General features: G+C 39.7%; 1 protein-coding gene across 1 annotated transcript in view; it reads right to left on the reverse strand.

The window, feature by feature from the left end:
* Window positions 1-684: 684 nt before the first annotated feature.
* Window positions 685-18,414, reverse strand: part of olfml2a (olfactomedin-like 2A) — a 43,011-nt gene continuing 25,281 nt past the window's right edge. The window contains exons 2-8 of the mRNA XM_017682725.2: window positions 14,944-15,207; window positions 12,680-12,787; window positions 11,125-11,304; window positions 9,384-9,645; window positions 6,278-6,565; window positions 4,602-4,787; window positions 685-2,045 (exon numbers count right to left, since the gene is read on the reverse strand). Coding sequence (XP_017538214.2) covers window positions 1,441-2,045; window positions 4,602-4,787; window positions 6,278-6,565; window positions 9,384-9,645; window positions 11,125-11,304; window positions 12,680-12,787; window positions 14,944-15,207 — 1,893 coding nt within the window. The 3' untranslated portion in view covers window positions 685-1,440. The remainder of the gene's footprint in view (window positions 2,046-4,601; window positions 4,788-6,277; window positions 6,566-9,383; window positions 9,646-11,124; window positions 11,305-12,679; window positions 12,788-14,943; window positions 15,208-18,414) is intronic.

Consider the following 18,414-nt stretch of genomic DNA (forward strand, 5'->3'; position numbering starts at 1 on the left):
AGTGATGCTGCCATTTCAGACTGAAACCTTTTGGTCAGGCTACCATGTTGGTGATGCATCTAGGACTTCCAGAAGACCTAGAGTTACATTAGTTTTCCCAGGAAATTGGTCCCATCCATTGTAAATGAAAATGTGATTGGTCTGGTGGTTTGGTTTGTGACTGTCAGTTGTTTATTATTAGTTAATCTGACACATTAGGCCTTCCATTCAGCTCCTGATGGCCTTACCAATGGGAGAACTCTATTGGCTGTATCTTCTTGGATACCAGGGGAAAAAATCTGATTGGGAGATGTTGGGCTTTTCAAGACTTTAACCATATTGTTTGTTGAGTTTTAAATAGTTCTCTATTAAATCAAAAATAAATTAAAATTCCATTCTACTTTAGAAAAGTATGTTTGGGAGAACATTGACTCCCAAAGCTCCTAACTTCCTACTCCCAGTTCATCAGCTCTATCTCTTAGTCCTACCTATATCCATCAAGGGGGGGTCCGGCCTTCTGGCTTTCAGTAGAAGCCACCCAGATCTCCAGCCTAGATCCTAGAGTTCTCTCAAACATACTCAATGCATGGTCCAAACTCGAATAAATAGAACTGAATTAAATACTGAGAACAATAATATTGTGCAGTAATATTTTCACCAAACTACGACGGCACTTTTTTCACATACCAGATACTCAAAGCAACGTGTGGTAATGGAGTGACCGTTTATTTCAGCTGTTGTGCAGAAAACGTGGAACATTTTCCTCATAGACAAAAACGGCAGATGTAATAAAACTCATCCAGGAGTTTAAGTAATGCTTTAAACCACATCAAACACACAACGTTATATCCTTATCGATGTAACAAATAACTCAGTAACAGATTCTGAAAATATTTACAATGCAAAATTAATATTTTACAAAATTAATAGCTAAGTATAAATGAGGAATTTACATAGACCATTACACCCCGTTTATATAAGCACCACAAACGTTTTATACGGTATTGGTGTTGAGTGAGTTTGTGAAAAAATAACATTCACAACAATTTTTGGCTTAATAAAAAGGGAATAAAAAGTTAAAGAGTTCATAAAGGTGCATAATACTGTCATTCGTAATAAAGACGTCTACTGGATTTTACGTTTTAAACCTTATAACAAGATGTTACTCTTCCTCTTTGGTCATTTTTAAGACTCGATTATCACAAAAATGCATGATTTCCGATATAAACCATATTAAAGTGTTAACCTGAAGCTGAGCTTATTCTCATCAGCTATGCAGCCCTTGAATTTTTCGAATTAAGGCAAAAGTTACAGTTCAAAAACAAGCTCCACACAAACATCACAACGTGGTTTGAATCTCCTTTTAAGGTCAAAAGTTTCTTTCGTTGTACATTTCCCTCCTACAAATAGTCCGATTTCATGTCCTGTCCTGAAAGAAAGTGACTGGATGGAATCAGGACCTCACTGGTCCACGAAGTGGATGTTGTAGGTGACCTGGTGGCCATTGTCCCAAGCATAGAGCAACTTGTCTTTAGGGTTGTAGTCCACCTGGGTGACGAAGGCGTACTCATTAGTGAACGGCAGTCTGGGCGTGGCATCGGTGTTGGTGTGCGTATCGTAGGCGTACGAAATCTCGCCCTCTTTCTGATTGTAGTTGTCAACGGCGTAAAGAACCCCGCACACGATGAAGCAGTTCCCGTATGAGTTGCGCTTCAGGCCCGTCCTCCACGTGGTCTCCTTCTTCATGGACAGGTCTCCCGGGTCCAGCTTGCTGATGACGATCACCTCGTTCTGTGAGTAGTCGTAGTCCAGCGCCGGATAGATCACCCACAGGCCGCTCTCGTCCACAGCGAAGTCGATGTCAGAATGGCCTCGCCATTTCCACGGAGTGGTGTCCTCGTAGACCACGTCGTGCAAGAGGGTCCAGGCTGCTACGTAGCGCATCCGAAGGTCATATTTGATGATGTTCTTGGTGAAGGCTCGGTTGTAGTAGAATGCGCCGTTGTAGACCACATGACCGGTTCCTATCCAGTTGTATGGGAGCTTGTAGAGGTTAGTCCAGCGACCTAGATTAGATACAGAAAGTCAGTATAGAACTTTGCACTTTGTACTACACCGTCCATCAAACGTCGCCGGACACTTTGTCTTCTTTTGAAACTTGATTCACTGAGTGCGTTTACATAATCGGCTTTCGGCAGGTATCTGATTATTCAAGCGGTCATGTAAACAACATACGACGATTTCTTAGAGTAAAGTCTAGAAACCTGATTAAGAGGCTGGAGTTTAGCTCAGTAATCAGATTTCTCAGTGCATGTGACTCTTATTTTTTCTTTTTATTGAGGAATAAAAGCAAAACAACAGACATACCCAGTAGTTCCACACATTCAAAGACTTCCTCAAGTAATTTTTTTCCTACTATTTTCCTCAAATACATCTACTCTCTCTCTCACACACACACACACACACACGCCCATACACACAAGAAAACAGACAAATTATAACTCGAAATTGCATAATCATGATGACAGAATAATATATATTGCAATTAGATTTAAAAGAAAATAAGTTAATAATATTAATAATAATAATCATTTTAAAAACTAAATAAATAAATAAAATAAAGAGAAGAATCTCCTCAATCAGCTGGCATAACCTGAAGCAAATTAAAACATAAAAAAAAGGATTCCAGTTGGAATAAAATGTTGCAGTATTGCCTTTCAAGGTGGACCTCATCTTTTCCATAGTAAGAAAATGCATGACATCACGGGGCCTTACTCGGATTTCTTTCGGATTTCTCAGTCTGCATATGTGTGAAAACAGACTGCGGTACCGGAAATAAGCGAGCAGCGCTGCTACGAGCAACTTTTTGGTGCGACGCTGAAACCAAATCCAAGCTTGACTAAATGAAGGATTGAATTTTTCTTCATCTTCTAGGTGATGTATGTTCATATTTTCATGCAAAGTGGTGGAATGTTTTACATTTTGTTTACATCTTCTACTGTGAGTTTTTTGACTGGTTGCAAAGCAGAAATCTGATTACTGTCTGACTCATTTTGAGTTTCCTCATTATCTAATTACTCAAGTGCACATAAACGTGTTGATCTGATTACTGACAAAAGCTGATTTTCTGCAGTTATCGGACTATTTAAGTGAACGCAAACACACTCGCTGATGTTCTTCTCAGCTAAGTAAGAAAGAATATCCCTTCAGGAATCCCTGATTTTCCAAAAAGAAAGGAGACATCTTAGCATTTGGCTCTTTAACAGTCCACAGAAGAATCCTGTTTTCATTGGAAATACCCTGCAGCTAAAATATCTTCTCTCTTTTCTTTGTCTAGAAAAAATAGTTTACACTAAGAGTCTCCACAACTCAGGGCCAGATGTACCTACAAGCGCAGGTGCAGCGCAAAATGTGCCTTGATGCCACCATAACATGCGGTCAGTTTAACCTTTTCGCTTTACTAAGGCTGCAGCTAATTAACTGCTCACTCAAAACGTGCAGGGTACAAGAGGGCAGTGAAATAGAGACATCGAAAACCTGGAGTCAAAGCAGAAATGGAAAGTTCAGTGATGAAGAGATCGTGGTGTTAATCAATGAAGTTCCTTCCCAACAACACGTTCTCCAGAGCTGATATTTCACTCTGAGTTTGAGGAACAACAACACGAACGATGGTGGCTGCATTGTGGCATATTTCGGTTGCGGCTTGTCCCAAGATTTTAAACGGTTACTCTAGCGATAAACAGTCTTTCGGCTCGTGCTCAAGAATCGTGCTTCTATCTAACCACTGTGTCTGCTGCCATTGTTAAAGGAAGTCTCTCAACAACACGTCTATTGAGACCCCAACACAAGTCTGGATGCGGTTTTAAAAGGTGGCGGGACATCGACGCAAAACTGACCGCCACGATTTTTTTCACCCTCTTCTGTCTTAAGTCAATGTCCTCATTCGACCTTAGAATGAGGAGTATGGTGTGTGATCTCTTGCGCCACTGATAATAGATACCATTAATGAACCTCCCTATCAATAATAATCCAATTATTTTATGGGGCCCGGAAGGCGTGTGGCCTTGTTTCTGTGAGTACCTGTTGTAATTTTTTGTATAAAACTGAAATAAAGGAATCCTCATTGAATTGAATTGAAGTGAATTGAATAAAACAGCTGATGCCCGATGTCCGCTGGGATAGGCTCCAGCACCCCCCCCCCCGAGACCCTGACGGAGAAGCGGCTTAGAAAATGGATGGATGGATGGATGGATGGATGGATGGATGAATAAAACAGCTACAGTACTGTGTAAGATTATACGCACTCAAGCAAACAGTGTAAATCATTAGAATAAATACAGCTAAAAAAACAAGTAAAAAGTTTTTGTTTTCAAAAAAAGTAGCTGACACATTGTGAGCTGGTTTGAAGAAAATGGGTTTGATTCCAGATTTCAATTAAACTGCTTTTAACACAGAATTTTCTCAGATACCGACACCTTCTGCACAGTACCGCATGAATCCACGTGCTCATCAAGCCGACTTCGACATGCCATTTGCTGAAAACGTCCCCAAACTTTTGACAGGGCAGTGCACATTAGATTTACATTAGCTCACATTCGCCACAGTTGGTGTGGTTCCCCCACCTTGCTTGAAATTCTCCAGGTTGCGGAACTCCACCAGGTTGTTGCCATAGTAATAGTTGGTGACGAAGATCTTGTTGTCCTTGGCGAGAGGGTCCTTCATCCAGGCCCCTTCGTTACGGCCATAGCTGTGGTGCTTCTGCGGCATCTCCACTGAAGCGATGGTGCCCTCACACTCCAGGGATTTCCCTGGAAAATGAGATCAGAATACAGACAGAGATGTTTTCCAAACAAGAAATAAAAAGCAATTTCCCAGTTTCCAAACTGTCCCAGGCATTCAGTGACCTTAATCTTGTAAAACCCCAGGCTTATTACATCCTAAAGACCCAGTCACATTTGCGTTTACCAGCACATTTTTTATGTGAAATTACATTAATTTCAGTGGAATTTTCCATGATGAACAACCGATAAAGTTTGTTTTCTCAGTTTATTTTTGGTGAATTTGCATCCTCTACAAATGGCACTACCGCTTTGGCTGTGCTGATCCCTGAAGGGGCGACTGTTTATACTTATCCGATATAATTATGCTCACTTTTGTGTTTTTACTCTTTATAGATGAATTATCTGGCTTGCTATTTTAGCTCCTTGGCTAACTACAGCTGCACACAAGTCACTCCACTGCAGTTATCTAGATTTCTTTCCTACATATCAGTGTGCAAAACCTTGCTGCAGTGAGTTCATAGTTAGCTGATATAATTGTGTTTTGGTGTTACTGTTTATGGTGGGTGACTTAGCCAGCTTGCTAATCGATATAGCTACCGCTAGCTGCAGTTGCTGCCACCAACCATGGCAGTTATCTGCATTTTTTGCCACTGGTAAGTGCGTTATACCATACTGTGGTGAGTTTATACCTATATGATTAAAATAATGCTCACGTTTATGTTTCACTGTTAACTCTAAGCGAGTAAACCTGCTTGAAAGCTGCTGTGTTAGCTCCTTGGCTAATTACAGCTGCACACAAGTCACTCCACTGCAGTTATCTAGGTTTCTTTCCTACATATCAGTGTGCACCACTGTGCTACGGTGAGTATATAGTTATCTGAAGTACTTATGTGTTTTTGTGTTACTGTTTATGTTGGATGACCAGTTGCAGTTTCTGCCGCCAACCACAGCAGTTATCTACATTTTTGTCAGTGTGCACCACTGTGCTGTCACAAGTACGTAACCATATATTTATGTCATTACTGTTTATGGTTAGCCAGTTAGCTTGTTAACTCCACCAACATGGAGATTTTTTCTGTGCCAATCTTCCAGTCTAGCATTGCGCCCGGCTATAACAACCAGCCTGGGCTAGCATTGCATTGCTGTGTTGGTCAACCACTATGACCATGCTGGCTGACCAGCTAATCCAGCACTGGACCAGCATTAAACTTAGACTAACATGAAATGGAACTGGAAATTTTGCTGGACAAAAGGTCACACTTGCAGGTAAAGACATATTATGAATTATTCATAGATGGACTACAATGCAAAGTATAATAAGTTATAGAAATGTAATAAAGGTTTGGACCTCATAGAGGATCCTGGCATTTTAAGGGTTTATTGGCTTGGTTGAATTATGCTTGAGGCTGGAATACAGCAAAAATGTGGACCTTCTCAGGGTCCCTGATGACAAGACAAACATGTTCGCAGGCAAAAAAAGAGGCTCAAAGCATATAAAGAGGATTTCTCAAAAGTACCTGCTTTGTTAGCGTTGATCTTTCCACCGATGTCCTTGCTTTTCAGTCCCGGTGTGAGTGTGATGGCCGCTGGAGTGACCTCGGTGGAGCTCGTCGTGAAAAGCTCCTCAGCTCTTGTCGTTTTTTGAGAGGCAGCTGTTGTTGTGGTTGTCGTTCTCATAGCAACAGCTGTGGTGGTGGTTGTTGTCGTTGGCACGGGGGACGTGGTGCCCTCAATGGATTCCAGGACAAGCTCGGAACCCCGTCTGTCCTCGATTTGGTGGACGGTGTGGGTTTTGGCCAAGCTTTCTTCAAATGTCAGGAGACAGAGAAGCAGAGGGAGAAAGACAGGGAGGGAGATTACAACTCAAAGTTCAGCGTTTCACCCCAAGCGTCCGAGATTCCACAGCCTCACATCAAAAGACACATTTATTATTAATGAGCCGTCGCTCTCGTAGTAACTTCCTGCATTGTAACCGAGTCTCTGACTGCAATGTTTGGATTCAGCATTCTCGGAGGGAGCCCGATTCATGTCGGGCCATGCAAAACACGTCTTCATGAGACAATGTCAGGGGGAGACCCTAATCTGAGCCCTCTCTTCCTGTGCTGTGAGGCTGTCTGGAACATTAGCCATGAGCACATGAGGACAGGCGCGAGAGCCAGACGCAAATACAGCAGGTATTACTGCATGAGCAGTCAAGTGGTGCTGCGAAGGAATCCAATTACAGCGCAGACGGCTAAGACTGTCTGAGGCAAATCCTCCCACGTCCCCCCACGGCCAACGTGGTTTAAAATACCTCTTCGTAGAATTTGTTTGAATTATTTCTCGCACATAGTTGTTGTCATTTTGCTTGCTGTTGTGTGTGCAGTCTTCTTTAGCGGAAAGAAAAACCCTCTAACTGGCTTTGTTTATTTATTTATTTACAAACCATCAGATAACCTCACACATTGCAGTGAAGGCAGCAATAAGAAAACAGTGTTATGAAATATATCGTCTGATTTTCAGCATCTCTATTAACTACATCATTCATTTCATCGTTTCGTAATTTGGCCAATGACGCGATGCGCATTTTCCTATCTGTGTATTTATTTTCCTATCAAATAACTGAATAAATACCCGTCAAATCACAAAATTAACTAATTAAATGCAACACAGCCTTTGTGTGATTTTCAGTGCACCAAAACAAAATTCAGTTTGATCATTTATGCCGCCCAAAGCCTAAAAATGTCACCCGGTGCGACCGGCCAAGCACATGCACACGTTAAGGAAACTATACTGAAGGTTAATTTATATAAAATTCCAAATAAAATACTTTGGGGCACTTTTTAAGACGTTTTTAAGACATGAAGACTTAAGTCGCTACTTGAAAGTATTCAACTCATTGAAAAGCGTTTAAAAAACTGTGATTTCCTCAAATGTCATGCGGCACAACCGACAACAAAGGACTTCTATTTAGAGACGCTTTTAAAAAAGAGTGGGCTTTGCGTTACAAAGAAGACCCCAAGTGACCTTTACGGTGCAATGCCAAGGTCAGTAGCCCTTTCACAAATATTGAAAAATTATGATTATTCAGTCACAGTTAGGCTGGTTTAGTTTACCAAGTCAAGCGGTGTGACCTCAGGAAAGCCATGAAAATGTGTTATTTTTGTAGTAATATTTTTTTAATCTGTAGAGAACAAATGTTTACACATGTGTCCAAGTACAAAGATTAGTTTCCAATTGTTTTTAGTAGAGATAAACAACTTTACAGTGTCATATTTAATGTGTGGTTGCACCACATGACATTTGCTGGGCTGTAAAAGTAATGATCCCGTTTAAAAAATGAAACTGTTGTAAAAGCAGGAAACAAACAGTAATTGATTGACTAGATTATTGCAGATACTTTGCATTATCTATGCTTTTGATGAGCATTTTGAAAGCCTTATTTACCACTAACATTTAGATGGTCCAGCTGGTCCTGTTGAGAGCCAGAGAACAAGAATGGTTTGTAATATGAGGCAAAAGCAGCTTTTATACTGAAACCGTAAGTCTTGAGACTTCAGTAAAGACTAACTTCATGAATATCAAGAGATGTTTGGAGTTTCTTGCAAAGTGACAGCATGAATAAATTTTCATTTGGAGCAGAAAGTCAGGGGAATCCCCTCTGCTGCCTCTGAGCTCTCACAATCACTGTTAACAACTCGTAGCAAAAAGGAATTACAGGAGGAAAGAGGCTCTTTATGGACAGTATCTTGCAGATTCGGGCTATTTACAGCTGGTTCGAGTGTAATGACCACTTGTAAAATCACAGTAATAAAAGTTCTCTCCACTTGCTGCTCCCACACCTCCAATCTCTCTCTTTACTGCGTGGGGATCAGTGGGGATCGTAATCTGCTGACTTTGGAGGGAAATTCTCAGTATAGCGCGAATGGCACCGTGGAGCTATTCTGTACGGTCCTGCCAAAGTCCAAACAGCCCTGAAGCCTCTGTATTACGGAATATTCTCTATCAAAACAGAACAAATAATGAAAAGGTTTACTTAGGTAATGTTCTGGAACTATAAAAGACTTGGCATCTGCTCTTCAAACAGTCATGAAACCGTGGTCTAATTACAGGTTAATTTAATTAACCCTTGGAAGTCGGGAGTTATTAGTGTCAGTTTGCAGTAATATGATTTTTTTCTAAGCTGTTTAAATGACATAATTACGCAGCTAAAACAGCAACATCCATCCATCCATTGTCTAAGCCGCTTCTCCGTCAGGGTCGCGGGGGGATGCTGGAGCCTATCCCAGCAGTCTTCGGGCGGAAGGCAGGATACACCCTGGACAGGTCGCCAGTCCATCGCAGGGCAGACAGACAGACACAGACAGACACTCACACCCAGGGGCAATTTAGCTTGTCCAATTGGTCTGACTGCATGTCTTTGGACTGTGGGAGGAAACCGGAGAACCCGGAGGAAACCCACGCAGACACGGGGAGAACATGCAAACTCCACACAGAGAGGACCCCGGTCGCCCGGCCGGGGAATCGAACCCAGGCCCACCTCACTGTGAGGCGACAGCGCTACCCACCACACCACCGTGCCGCCCCAAACAGCAACATGTCACAACAAAACAATAAAAAATGTAAAAGTTTTTTTCAACACACCTCTATCTCCTCTCCCTGCATCTCCATCAGTGTCGTCCGTCCTGGCCGCTTTGTAGTAGGTGATTCCTCTGATGACCCCTGGCTGGTGACCCAAAGTCTTGGCCTTGGCAGTGGGGTCAGGCTTTGCCGGTTTGACCGCTTTAGCTGGCGGCTCCTTCTTGGGTTTAACCGGTTTCTCTTTGGCTTGTTTAGGCGGAGCTTTGGCCACCGGGGGTTTTTTATTGGGGGGTTTCACCGCCTCCTTAGGCTTCTTTTCTGTGACCTACAGTTCAATAATGAAAGCTGTGTTAGGAGAGTTTCTCACAACAACTGGACTGAGTTCCAAGTCTCTGGGAAAGGATTTAGTGCTTCATAAAATCTTCATAAAATCTCAAGTGTCACCACGATTCGATTAGGTTTGCACTGACATGGGAAATGCAGGCCAGTACTGATATCTGATATTTTTCATGGGCATATTTAGAAAGTGAGGAAACTGGGACTACATCTACTGGATTAGCATCATAGAGAAAGTTCATTTCTCGCACATCTGACACATTTATTTCTGTAGGGTTACAAGTGCAGTGAAAAGAATAAAATGCAGATATTTTAGCGCCCAACCCAACATCACCTAAACACTCTGCTCTTCCAGAGTACAATAAATACAAAACACCTGCCCTGTCCAGACACAATCCTTCAAGCAGTTATCTGCTAATACTGATATCCCTGTGCATCCCTATTTTTCTGGCATGACTTTTTAAAAATACACTAAATGGAAAAATAACGGTTTGCTATCCGGTGTCGACCAGAGGAGGATGGGTTCCTTTTCTGAGTCTTGGTTCCTCTCAAGGTTTCTTCCTCTTTTAGGGAGTTTTTCCTTGCCACTGTCACCACTGGCGACGCTCATGGGGGCTCAGCAATAATGCAAAATTTTTCTTTTCTTTTTCTTTCTGTAATACTGATTTTTCTGTAAAGCTGCTTTGTGACAACACCTGTTGTAAAAAGTGCTATATTAATAAACTTTGCTTGCTTGCTGGCGAACTGGATTTACACAGTTATAAAAATGATACACTACGTTTTATGGATGATTATGCTTAAAATTAGCCTGAGAATTCCTCTGTGGCAAAAATGACAATTAATATTATATAATTATTCTATTCAAACCAAAATATTAAGATTAATTTGTGGAGACATCATTTCCTAAAGAGTCTTTATTGCAAGAAATCACTTGCATGATACATCTGCATGAATTTGGAGCTAACGTTTTCAGTTAAGCAAATGAAAAATGAAAAAAATCTATAATTGTAAATTCAGTTTTAGACCCTAAGTTTAAGTTTCAGTGCTTATTTTGGAAAGTTATAGCTTTAAACTAATGAAGCATTGAACTTTAAACTTAAGAACTTAAGATAAATACTTACAGTGTATATATATATATATATATATATACACACACATATATATATATATATACATACCTGTCAGAACAAAATCTTGTATTGTTGTTTTTCAGGTTCTGACATCATTTGAAAACACCCATTCCTCTAAATATTGCATGTAAATTTCATTATGAACGGACCACAAGAAGTGGCCCAAAATTCCTTGGAAGTTTGGTTAAACTGACTTACATTAAATATAAAGTATGTTTTTCCTTCTCCTGTAAAGTTACTTTGGAGATACGAGGCTTTGCTCTGATAGCAGCAATTTATATATTCATAATGTATAATAATACAGTGGGCAGAGTTGAATTACTGTGTGTGAGTGTTACCTGGGCTTTATTCTCTGCAGCAGCATCTTTCTGCAGGAGCTGAAGTCCCAGACTGGATATTTCTTTCTTAATGCTGACCATGATGTCAGAGTAGTTCTCATACTTCTTCAGCTGATTGGACAGATTCATTACGCTGTCTCGAACAAAGTCATTCTCTCTGCTCAGGTTCGTCTTTATCGTCTGCAGAAAAATGAGCAAAACACTCAAATTCAGGGTGCGTGTTACAAAACGATTTGGGCGGGGTCTGACCATTTAAATCCCTGAAAGAAGTTCAGGCAGAAGGTTGAGGGGTTCCTACACACAGAAATTGTTTCCCCAGCCCGGTCAGACACACAAAAACACACACTATAGGTACAAAACAATGTGTTACAGTAATGTTATTACTCTTCCTGTAAGAACGTAGAAAAACACACAGTAATCGCATTACAGTTACTGACTTTATATGAAATACTTTACTTTTGTTACTCATATACTGTATCACTATGAATGTGATGTGCAATGCATTTAAAATGGAGATTTTCTCAGTTATAGATTATCAATCAATTAATCAGTTAACCTATTTAAATCTATTCAGTTAAATCAGTCTCACTAGAACCTGAACATGAATTCAGGTCATAAAAAGTTCAGGTTTCAAAAATTCAACCTGACTTTTCATGCAATATGACGTGCTGCTTGTTGTACAGTGGGAATTTGTTGAACCTGAATTTCTTACTACCTGATTTTTTTAACTAAATTTTTCACTACCTGAATGTTTTTGATCCTGAATTTCTCACTACCTGATTTTTTTAACTAAATTTTTCACTACCTGAATGTTTTTTATCCTGAATTTCTTGCTACCTGATTTTTTTTAACTTAATTTCTTATTACCTGATTTTTTCAATATGAACTTTTTATAACCTGAATTTTAAAGAGGTAAATTCAGACTCAGTATATTAAAATGTGTAAATTTCACAGTGAAAATGTTCAAGAACATAAAATTACAATTATTTTTTTTCAAGGATCATGAATTCAAGTTTATTGACACTGATTTAGCTCCATACTAATCACGCTAATATGAAACTGATCTCCCTGTTGACAAAGAGAACCAGACTGACTGTTGCATTGAGAAACAGCTTTGTAAGCTTTACATTCGCAAAGCTTATGAATGTAAAGCTGCTCATGATATTAATAAAGCACAACTGCCTGTGTCTTGTTCAAAGGCAGGAATTTTGAAGGATGTTTACTGTGATTGGCTGTTTCTTTCTAAATAAAGTACTGAAAAGGACTGCTTGGTTTCCCCTTGCATTTTCCAGTTGGTAGCTGGTTCCAGATTTTTGTGGGTTTCATAGAGTAACACAAAAGTAAAGTAATAAGTACTCAGATGACTTTTTTGGGATATAAACTAATCCCACAGCAGTTTGGGAGATGGAGTTAGTAATTTGCGGGAAACACTGACAGTGCCTTATAAATTCTACTCAAGTGTAACAAACAAAGAAGTAAGAAGAGCAAAGAAGTTAAATAAATGGAAAGTTACGAAGAGTTATGTAAGAATCCTTCTGGCTCTTCTGTTCCTTACCTCCTCCAGTGTGTTCATCTGGGCCACCACTTTATTCATGTACGCGTGGACCTTCATCAGATCCATACTGTACAACGTCCCCTCCAGCAGGTCCACCATAGACTGCAGCTACACACATACACACATGTACACACACTTAATGTATGGTTTATGGCTGGACAGTGACCCTATTATCAATAGTCAAACATCCTTTCACAAACGCAGCTGCTCTTTTGAAATCCTCTATAAGAAGATCCTGATTTTATCTGGGGACCCAGTGAGACACAACAAAGGAAACCTAAGGCAAATGTGTGTAACTCAAACCTGTTGGGTCTCTGCATGCTATCCTTTAACATATAAAACGCTTATATAAGGCAAATATCCTTACATATGTTTCCTCTTTACGGTGGCGTGCACTGTTAGTGGCTGGATGAGTGCTGAACATAACTCATTGGTAATGTTTCTGGGTGTAGCCGGGGATAAATGGACTGCATAGTGTTTTTATGTGCCGTATTTGTGTGCATTAGATAATCCATAACCTATACACTCTGATTCACTGGCTTTAGATATCAAGTTTAAAGTCTATTGAACTCTGTAGAGGAAGTGCGGGCTTTACCCATTAGCTGAAGCTGTAAAATCCAAAAGGCATAAAAAAGATTCTGTAGAGAGCATAGCTGGGTCTCTGATACAGATGTAAAGGCTGAAAGGACAGGCTGATAAGGCACATGAGTTATTTGATTGGAAAGAGCGCTTCACAGAGTTGGACTCTTCATCTTCTTTGTAGCATTAGGGCTTTTGGGTTGTGTTTTTTTAGCAATGATTGCTACCACCTGTTTATCTTCTCTTGCATTATAGCACTCTGAGACTAATGAAAAATGTTTTTTTGTGCATTTTTGTGTAATTGTGTGCACTTGAAGGGATATTTTAGTCTAAAACCAGCATATAATATGTTGCTTGACATTATATAATATTCAGCAGATATGAATCTCAACCTGAATATCTTGCTAATTGAATTTTTTAAAGTGAATTTCTTACTACCTGATTTTTTTTCAAACTGAATGTCTTGCTACTGGAATTGTTGTAAATTGAATTTCTTGCTACGTACATTTTTTTAAAGTGAATTTCTTGCTCCCTGATTTTTTTTAAGCTGAATTTCTTGCTACCTGATTTTTTTTAGGACTGAATTTCATACTACATTAATTTTTTTAACTGAATTTCTTGCGACCAGAATTTCTTTAAGCTCAATTTCTTATTATCTGATTTTTTTTTGCTGAATTTCTTGCTACATAATATTTTTGAAGTTGATTTTTTCTTCCTATTTTTTTGAAAATGATTTTTTTTACTATCTGAATTTTTCAAGTGAAACTTTTTATGATTTGAATTTTAAATAGGTCATTTCAGACTCAGTATATTCAAATATCTAAAATTCACAAGCTTAAGATATCATGCTTAAAGAAGTTTGACTTTATCCATTAGTTGAAGCTAAAATAAAAAAAGACTCAGTAGAGAGCATAGCTGGGGTCTTTGATGCAGATTTACAGGCTGAAAGAACAGCTTGATAAAGCAAATGAGTTATTTGATTGTAAATGGCTTTCTGGGTTGTGTTTTTTAGCAATGATTCTTACCACCTGTTTAACCTTTCTTGCATTATTGCACTCTGAGACTAATGAAAACTAGCATTTAATATGTTGCTTGACATTATGTAATATTCAGGAGATGCAGCATTGCATCACTCAAGCTCACCATCTGCAATTACACACCTATAGAGTGGACCTGTGGGTCTGTGTTTCTAATACACTGCAAAAAAGTCTCAAGTAGATTATCTTATAGTCACGAAATCTAATATTTCTCCTGTTATGATTGTTGTAAGGTTAATTTAAGATTATTTAACTTATTTCTAAACATTTTTGCTTGTTTTAGGTCATTTTCTTACGTGAAACGATCTCAACATATTGGCAGATATTTTTACGTAAAGAAATGCTTGAAACCAGCAAAATTATCCACCAACATAGTGAGAAAATTTAACTTAATAAAATAAAACAAGTAAAAAAATATAGAAAGAAGCAAGATAATCTCATAATAAGTGCACAACCACCTCAAACTGGGAAATATTAGATATATCAACTAGACTTAACATCATTTCACTTGACAAGAGACCATTTTTCTGCAGTGTAAAGTGGCCAGTGAGTGTATAACGTGTGCATACATCTTCTAATAAAGTGTTGATAATGTTGCCATGTTGAATCCAGTGCTGTGTGTATTATTTCGCGCTTGTATGTTTCTACCTTCAGCAGTTCAGGTGCTTGTTTCTTCAGTTTCTCCATCCTCCACTCATTCTCGCAGGGGTTGAGGGATGAGGGCGGGGCTGTACAGGAACATTTGCAGTCTGAACCTGAGCTGACCGTTTCCACAGCGTAGAAGTCGTCCACTCGCAGCGTCCCCTCCCGAAGCCTCGCACACGCCTCCGCGCTCAGCGGCCGCATCATACACTTACAGCGACAGTCCGAACCCTCTGACGTCATCCTCACCGGCTCCAGGTCCCCAAAGAGCTGGCAGACCAAAGGAAGGAAGGATTATAACCTTTTAACAGGTTGACAGTCTGGAAGCTGAATTTACCTTCATTTATATCACAAAAACAATTCATTTATATATCCACCTATTAAGTCTATAGCAGTTTAACTCCACCCACTCATGTTGAAGTTATAAGGAGTGTTTCACCCTGGACTGCTTTTTGAATGAGGCACAATACAGGACAGCCAATCAGAACAGAGCTCATTTACATGCATCACTGTTAACGACACAATAGCAAAAATGGTTATGTAAACTATACAAGTGTTTTGATACATAAACACACAACATACCTTGTTTTAGGTAGCGCAAAAATACAAAGAAGTTACTGTTCAGTAACTATGAATTATTCAGTAAAACTATGTTAAGTATATATATTATGTAAGTACAGTTATAAGAGAGAGCAACTGAAGCATAGGCCTAAATACAGACCTTGAGAGTTTAAAGGGTTAAAGAAATCTCCAGGTTTAGGAGGAAGGGCCTGCCGACTGTTCTGCATAATTAAGTGGTTGAGATGTGAAGTCATTCAGAGTGGTCTGGTGTGAAATGCTGCAGTTTAAGCAAACTTGCAGAGTCAGAATTGGCCACAGTGGTGGTGATAGGAACCAGACGTCCACCTCCAAAAGCTCCCTCTGGTTTCAGAAGGTTTTGGCCTAAAACGATTTGGATTCAGGGCGGAGGGGTACATGCAGGGTGCTGTGTGGCAAAATAGTCCCCATGAAAACTTATTAATTCAGATTTATCACTAATTTACCATCATCAGTATTAAATATAAAAACTCAGAAGACTCGTGCGGGTTCACTGGTGGTTTTGGACAGTAAATAAAATGTCTATGTTTGTGTTGTAGGCATGGTGACCCCTGGTTCGCATCACCACCACTGTGAAGAGATCTGAGTCTCTACAATCAAACATTTCACACCAAATCTCTGAATGACTTAAGGACTGAACTACACAGACTTTCTCCTTTACATACTCAGTGATTGTAGCTGTCTCATGTTTTTTTTTATCTCAGTATGCTGGACATTACAGTCTTTTCGCCATGTTTTTGTTTGAGTGCAGACATGAACCTGCAATTAAACGTAAATGTATTTAATTTTAATCTAATTATATAATTATGTAGCTACCTTCAGTTAATACAGCAGAATATCAGTAATAACCCAAGATTTCTAAAGCTGAAGCCAAAATTATGAAGTGTGACTTCACTTCCAAGGCTGGTTATTAACTGCTGTTAGTGTGTGTGTGTGTGTGTGTGTGTGTGTGTGTGTGCGTGTGTGTGTGTGAGGGTGGACAACATGTACAAGCAGTCTTTGTCCTTGAAGGTCACGCCGTAAACCTGCCGAGCGGCCTGGGAACGGTACGGAGTGGACATAGCAGGTTGGTTTTAAACCGTAAACCTACTCTTTCATCTTTCGACTTCAATCCTCAATCCTGTCCACTCTCCATCAGCCATCACTTCACAACAAACGCTCGGATTATCTGCTCTTTCTCTCTAGGCCTGACCTCTGGACTGGACCTCTAAAGCCCTGTCAAAGTGATCAGACACAAGCGAATGCTGGAAAAGGCTTTAAGCAGTGCATTGTTAAAGAAATGATCCAGAGATTTTCAGCTCAATCAAGGTTAGATTAGCAGGGAACATGTAGCCTCTTAAGCTCCTTCGAACCACCGTTGGTTCCAAAACACACTTCATCATATTCTTCATAGCTTTCATATTTCATAAGCTCCATTCAGAAGCTGGGCGTCGTGTGAGGCTGTAGCTCTTCTCTCCAGTCTAATAGACGGTGACGTCATTTTAAACCCTTATAATAAAAGAAGCTGAACTTTGTTTTTCTACTGAAAGTCGAGCCGTTTTTCCCCAAATCTGGGCTCTAAACTATAAACAGACGGCGTCTCTTCAGTGATCTGCTCTGGAAACATCACTTTTATAAGAGCGTCCAAGATTTTTGGCTTTCAGCAGTAAACTGTAAGCATGTAGTGATATGTGTAGATCATAAAACATGTTCTGTTAATCTGAGGGGAGCGTTTACATAAAAATAAAAAATAAATAAAATAAAAATTTACGTTTATTTCACGCAGTTACTGAATAATTTGCCTTGCGATTTGGTCACGAAAATTCAGATGGACAAGCCAAGACATACCCTGGAGGATAAGAGGCTAAATAACACAGACAGTAAATTCAATGTTTACCTGTAATAAGAAAAGAACACAAAACTCACTTATAATGAAAGTCAATGCGCAGTTGCTGAATTCTGTCTAAGTTTATGCGGAACATATTTTTGTGGATCACGTTTGTAGCAGTAAATCCGTAACCATTAGAGACGAGACTACTTTTCCAGAGGGAACCATTTGTGGCGATACGCTCCCGGCATAGACGTGTGGAGTTTTCCCAGGAAATGCAAAAGTACACGCTTAAAAATGACGGTTCTTTGCGGGTTCTTCAGTAAAGAAAAGAGTTCTATATGGAACCATAACCATTCAAAGAACCCATGATTGAAGGGTTCTCTGCATCATGAAAAGGGTTCCTCAGATTGATGGAGAATGTGCTGTAGATGCTTCCATATAGAACCATTTTGAAAATGGTTCTATAGCACCAAAATGGTTCTTCTGTTGTAACAAACCTGACATTGTGACAAAAGAACCCTTTAATCATACCAACAGCTCTGTTCATGGTCTATACAGAACCATATTGAAAAGAGTTCTAGCACCAAAATAGGTTCTTCTGTTGTCACAATGTCAGGCTTGTTACAATGGAAGAACCCTTTTTGGAGCAATATAGAACTTTTCAAAAAGGTTCTATATAGAACCATCTACAGAACATTCTCTGTCTAAAGAACCCTTGAAGAACCATGTTTTTAAGAGTGTAGCCAGAACTACTTTCTTAATGTGTTGCTCCAGTGTTGCTCCATAAAATCAAATAAAACTTGGAAAAAATGTATAAAACAAAGAAAGAACAGTTCTGGTAAGACGTTCTCTCAGTTCTGCCTCATTCCAGCACCTGTACTGTTAGAGGACACTGAACTGTTTAGTGTTTCAAAGTCGTGTTATATAGTCATGCATATCACTGCTGTCGGAACAAAACCTCGTATGGATGGGTGGGTGGATAGATGGATGGGTGGATGGATGGATGGATGGATGGATGGATGGATGGATGGATGGATGGATGGATGGATGGATGGATAGATGGATGGATG

This window comes from Pygocentrus nattereri, chromosome 29, assembly GCF_015220715.1.
Source record: "Pygocentrus nattereri isolate fPygNat1 chromosome 29, fPygNat1.pri, whole genome shotgun sequence".
NCBI lineage: Eukaryota > Metazoa > Chordata > Actinopteri > Characiformes > Serrasalmidae > Pygocentrus > Pygocentrus nattereri.